This window comes from Leopardus geoffroyi, chromosome E1 (assembly GCF_018350155.1).
Source record: "Leopardus geoffroyi isolate Oge1 chromosome E1, O.geoffroyi_Oge1_pat1.0, whole genome shotgun sequence".
NCBI classification, from domain to species: Eukaryota; Metazoa; Chordata; class Mammalia; order Carnivora; family Felidae; genus Leopardus; species Leopardus geoffroyi.
This window is the reverse complement of record NC_059330.1, coordinates 38,413,095-38,419,057: the sequence shown is the minus strand read 5'-3', so window position 1 is coordinate 38,419,057 and position 5,963 is coordinate 38,413,095. Positions and strand designations below refer to the sequence as shown.

The following is a 5,963-nucleotide window of genomic DNA, read 5'->3' as shown; positions in this document are numbered from 1 at the left end:
TAAACGGAGTGACTTCATCAGATAATGAAGAAGATTTCTATATTCAGCTCTTTCTGCAGGTTGGAGTTAGCATAGAGTTGGAAAATCAGCTTTGGCGTTCTTTCCTGACTGTCTCTGATTTCCTCTAGTGTTCTCCCTTTTCTGGTCATCAGCTCTCAACAACTCTGCCACTTTTGTGTCCCAAGGTAATAAGAAGTAGGAAACGAAACATTGCAAAGTGGAGCAAGAAAAGTTATCGGTTACCGTATCAGAGTCAAATGTCTTGGGTGACACTAAGGAGGACATGGGCAAGGTGATACCAGAGTGCTTTATCTTGTGATGCTGATACAGTAGCAGCCTCTCAGACATATAACCAGGTTGGATTTCTCACAAGTTTCTCACCTAGTTTTGAATCCTATCCCATTGGTTTCTGCAGAGAAAAAAAAAAAAAAAAAAAAGTTACACGGTTTTAAGTTTGTTCTGGGTGGGGAAAATCTTATGGGGAATGTACTACATATCAGGGGCTCAGCTTCCCCAAGCAGAGCCAACAGATACCAAAATGAGTAAACTGGGAAGCTTTTTCTCTCTTTCTGTCTTCATCCCAGATCAAAGAATCCCGAGTTAGGATCTGGATGAAGGATAAGCCCCTGAATTGTCGATGGGCACACCCCACACACTGACCCAGCATCTGAACTTGCTTAACAGGGAGCCGGGGCTAACCTGCTTCACCCTGCCTGAGAACCAGGGAGCACTGCATTTCTTCACAGGGTGGAGGAGAAGAGGCAGAATAAACCAAGCCTGGGACACCTCCCTCCTGTCTAGGTGTACTCACTCTCCTGTTTCAAAGGACTGCAAGGACATGAAGTCAACTTCCACCTATCTTCTGCTGCTGGTGTCTTGTGTATTCTTAGTTTGACCTGATTCCTCTTCTGTCTTTTGGCTCCATGTTAGGGGTTCTTGGTCAAAACCTGCTCTGATGTACATGAAGATTTCAGGTTCAAAATCTATGTGTTTTAAAACCGGTATTTTAAAGAAGGGAGGAGGGAGAAACGAAGCAGGATATAATTGCCAAAACTGGCCTTGAGGTTGGTGACTCTTGGGAAGATTTTCCTTAAGGCTTAGGTCTGAAAACTTAGTGCAGCAATACCATGAATTCTCAGAAGCAACCCTTTCAAGGGAGCCAGTGAGTCATACAGTATCCAGTCAAGTCACTTGAAGCAGATGCCAGTATAGGAAACTCATTCACAATCCCTGGGCAATTCATTTTCCCTTTTTTTTTTTTTTTTTCTCTTTTCAATCTCCCTGCCCCCTTATTTCTACCCTGGAGTTAGTTTTTTGAGGGGTAGGAAGTACTTAACATCTCAGAAGCTAGGTTGGGAAACATGCTCAGCTGTAAAAGCTGGGCTTTATAAATTTTGTGTTTTAGAAATGTACATCAGGAGCAGCTGGGGAGGGTCTTTTCTAAAAAAAATCTTTCAAATTTGATTTTCTGTGTGTATGGCCATTCTGTAAATACTTTGGGGTTTTTCATTTTTTTGAAAGTAGACAAAATCTGTGGGATTTTTTCCCCAAAACATTAAAAAAAAACCTGTTTATTTACATTAAAATAAATTTCTTTGATAAAAAGTAATATACCTTTGTGTAGTAATTTTTTTAATGTTTACTTGTTTTTGATAGTGAGCAGGGGAAGAGCAGGGGTAGGGTGGGGAGACAGGATCCAAAGCTGGCTTTGTGGTGATAGGAGAGAGCCCGATACTGGGCTCAAACCCACAAACCAGGAGATCATGAACTGAGCCAAAGTCTGATGCCAAACCGACTGAGCCACCCAGGGCCCCTGTGCAGTTAATTTTTAACCTTTGAGTGATTTTCATTCCGCTTTTTAAAAATACCCCATTCAGAAAAAAAAAATTCAATCAGGAAGTAAAAGTCTTCCCTGATAATTACTCAAATAGGTTAACTGGAAAGGATAATTGAAAAAAGGAAACAGACTTGTGAAAATTTTCTTCATTTATCTGAGCCAGTTTGACTCTCATTTGCAGGCCTTAGTCATCAAATTCATCAATAGTCGGGAGAAAACTGCTCTTAGATGGAACTAAACTATTTTTATATGGCTGAAGAGAAGCAGAAACATTAAAAGTATCAGGGAAAAGAATATAACCTCTAGATCACTGAGTTTGTGGGCCTGAGAATGACTTTCCGAAGCTTGGTTCCTTGCTCAGGAAGCCCTTTCTAGGATAAACACGAAAAAGTTAAAAAAAAAAAAAAAAAAAAAAGTTGGGTAATAAAGCTTCAAGCATGAATATTCCTATTTTAAAAAGATCTCCAGCACAAGTTGCTCTTAAATAAACCCTCTCAAATCACATTCGTAACAATCCAGTCACTAAAACTGCGATTTAAAAGCGATATGAAGACAAACACATACTTTGTAATACAATTAGGGGAGATGATGTTGCCAGGACTGCCCGAATTTACAATAGTTTCTATTTCATCTTCGGTGCATGATTCTGTAGTCTGTCGCTCTAAGAGTAAACGAATTCCCTAATCCATAGAAATTCGATCATAAATTTCGAGACCTTGAGGGCTGGTGTTGCTAAAGTATAATAATATGATGACACAAACTAGCTTTTATAGGAACCAAGGAGTCAGCTGAATGTCGCAATTTCCACTTGGCCAGCGCGCCCGCCTACTCGCTAAAACACGCTTGTTTCTCCCGCCAAAGTGGCGTCAGGATCAGGTTCTCACCAAACAGAGCCCCGATTGGAGGACGGGCAGGCACTAGAGCCCATTGGGTGGCAGCGGCGTCTGGTGGCGGAGGGGCGGGGGAAGCCAAAGGCCCTTCAGCCTCGCCTGGCAACCCCCCCCCCAACCAAAGCGCGCCCCTCCCCCAGCTAAAAGGAAGGGTCGCCCAGCTCCTGCACTGAACGCCCTGACCCCAAGACGCGAGGTGGGGCCTCGCTGCATATTCCTGGAGCAGAGAGTAGCGCAATTACCCACCCCCCATCCCCGTCCTGCTGATCCATGCACAGGGAGACCCACGCCCTGCGGCGGCCCCCCAGGCCTCCCTGCAACACCCGGTAATGCAATCCACGGGGGCGGGGGAGGCGGCGGCAGCGACAGCAAAGGCGACGGCGGCGGCGGCAGCAGCAGCACTGCCTCAACCTAGAGACAACCAGAAAGGAGGAAAATGGCTCCGAGCAGGGACCGCCTGCTGCACTTTGGGTTCAAGGCGACAGTGAGTGATAGGGGAAGGGAGTTGGGTGGCCGGGAAGGACGTGTGTGGATGCACAGGCTACTGGGGAAGAAGAGACAAGTCTTAGGGGACTGGGAGGACTAGGCAGAAAGCTCAAGTGCTTGCTGGGTTGGTGCGTGCTGTTTGCCCGCGAAGGGGATTAGATGGGCTCGGGTACTATCTGCAGTTGTCCTGCTTTCCTCACTCGCGAGTCCGCGAGCACGCGCGCACTCGCACCCTCCCCACAGCCCCTCCCATACACAAATACACACAGACAGATAGGCACTTCCCTGCCTCTGCTTCTCGCGGTGGGCTTGCGTGCCTTGGAGGCAAGAGCGGGCTCACGCCGCCGCCGCCGCCGCCGCACTCCGGCTGCTCCCGGGCGGACCGTCGCGGGCTGCGCCCGGGAGTGGGGGAGGGGTGGTCCCGCGCCGCCGCCGCCGCCGCCGCCGCCGCCGCCGCGCGCTCCTCCTCCTCCCCTCCCCACGCCGTTCCGAGGCCCAGGCGGCTCTGCCCAATGAGGAACGGCGTTGCTGGCAGGTGGGGAGTGTTTTTGTTTTGGGTTGAAGTTGAGGCTGAGGGGAGAGAAGAGCTAGCGACAAGCAGTCGTCGCAGCCGCCGGCTCTGCGGGAGGTGGAGGAGGCCCCGCCGGAGCCGAGAGGTTTCTGCTCCTCGCTGACGGCCCCTGCCCGCCGCTCCTCCACCTCCTCCCAGTCCCGGAACTCCCGGGCCTGCCCGGGGCCCCCAGTCTTTGCACTCCGCACGCCGTAGCACCCGGCCCCGGCCGCACCCGCCGACCCCATGAGGAGGGACGTGAACGGAGTGACCAAGAGCAGGTTTGAGGTGTGAGCCTGGGAGGGGGGGGGGGGGGTTGGGGCGGCGTGAACAAAACGATTCCCGCTCTTGTGTCCCGAAAATTTCGCTCCGCACAGAGCCGCCTCCCTTGCCTGGCGCCGTCATCCACCGACCGCTGGGGCTGCCAGACTTCTTTCCCCTTTCTCTCGACCCGAAAGCCCAATGCAGCAGCCCAGCTTCCCTGGTCTTCCCGGCTGGTCTCCTCCAGCCTGTTCCACCAGCGGGCCCCGGCAAGGGATTAGCTCTGGCGCCCTAATTCCCCCCTCCCCCCAGTATCACTCAGCTTTCCATTCTTTACACAACCCTTGGCTTGCCTCCCTCCACTCGGCAGAAAAAGCATCACAGCTCCGATCTACCGGCTTGCTTCTTTTCTTTCTGCCACCTTCTTCGTGAAACGAGAGGGAAATTATGGGCCAGGGGGCCATTTCTCCGAGTTTGAGAGCCCTTGTTTGGTTACTCTAGGGAAGTGGGGGTTGGTAGACTGGGATGATAGAGACTACCACGGGTTTTTGGTGCTGTGTTTGGTTTGGGTATTGTTCTGATACTTCCTCTTCTTTCCCGTTTAGTCTGTACTTTTGTAGCTCATTGTTTCTGGGAACTCTCAGATGTGTACAGGCTTTGAGATTGGGATGAAGGCCTGAGAGACTTCAGAAAATCCATTCTTTAAGAACTCTTCCTCCTCTGGCGAGAGGTTTATAGCTGTGGAATGGACGACTGGATGAGGAAATAGGAAAACATCTGAAAGTGTCTTTAGTGAAGGGAAGTCCGTGTTAGGGAAGTGATTCCTTTGGAAGTGAAGTATATTCTAAGTACTGACGAATTGCAGTAGTGTGGTAATATACCACAAGGTTTACTGGGGCTTATTGATAAGAGAAAGAAACTGCTACAACAAGAAGAGTAAATGTTACCTGGCCCTTTCTGGCAGAGAATCAAACTGACCTGGGATCACTCAGAGCTCAGTGTACATCTCACTTGGTGTGTTTCTTCATTTCCATTTGAAGGATGAAATTGTAAGACAGTCAGACAAAAGTTTCAGGAAACTTGCCAGCTAGGTGCAGAGGGTGAAATTGTTACCTGAGGGCCTTCAGTTTAGTCTATTCCTTGGTTTGCTCTACAGTATTACTGTTGCAGGTGAGGAATGGAGAAAATCAAGGAATTGGCCTCCTTAGAATTTTCATATTTAACTTAATCATAGGAAGGAAGTATCATAGTAGATATGATTTGGTGTTTACTTTAATAGAACTTTAGTTTGCCTTAGTGTAGAGAGACCCAATAAGCTTAATTTTTGGTGATTTGCACATTCAGTACTACTGTAAAAGTCAAGACCATCCTTAAAATTACTGAATAGACTTTTAGCAGTTAGCAGGAATCCTGAAAGAGAAACCCAAATACCAAAGATCTGAGTGGAGGATAGCCGTTTGCCACTGAAGTCTGCTCTTTATCATTTTGTTTTCTTCTAGACTGCATGAATTATTGTTGGAAGGAGTTTTTTGTAGTATGTGTTTTAAAATTGCATTGCTATATCTTATTTTTATACTTATATTTTATTTAAAAAATTTTTTAACGTTTATTTTTGAGATAGAGAGAGACAGAGCATGAATGGGGGAGGGTCAGAGAGAGAGGGAGACACAGAATCTGAAACAGGCTCCAGGCTCTAAGTTGTCAGCACAGAGCCCGATGCGGGGCTCGAACTCACGGACCGCGAGATCATGACTTGAGCCGAAGTCGGCCGCTTAACCGACTGAGCCACCCAGGCTCCCCTTAGCTTATATTTTAATTTGTAGTTTACCTGTAGTCTTGATACTATAATAAAAATATTGCCTTATTAAGTATATCTATTACCTTGAACTAAAGCAACTGAAGCTTTCTAAAGGTATTTGATAAGATTTTTTTAAAAAGG

The 5,963-nt window shown here is 47.8% G+C and overlaps 1 protein-coding gene across 3 annotated transcripts in view; it reads left to right on the top strand.

Annotated features, from left to right (window-relative positions):
- Positions 1-2,768: 2,768 nt before the first annotated feature.
- The window catches only part of FBXL20 (F-box and leucine rich repeat protein 20), a 102,452-nt gene continuing 99,257 nt past the window's right edge, over positions 2,769-5,963 (top strand). The window contains exon 1 of one of the 3 annotated variants that reach the window (XM_045488673.1): positions 2,769-3,211. In XM_045488673.1, coding sequence (XP_045344629.1) covers positions 3,164-3,211 — 48 coding nt within the window. In that variant the 5' untranslated portion in view covers positions 2,769-3,163. Of the gene's footprint in view, positions 4,052-5,963 lie in introns of all 3 variants that reach the window. The other 2 variants (XM_045488674.1, XM_045488676.1) reach the window with 2 other exon arrangements.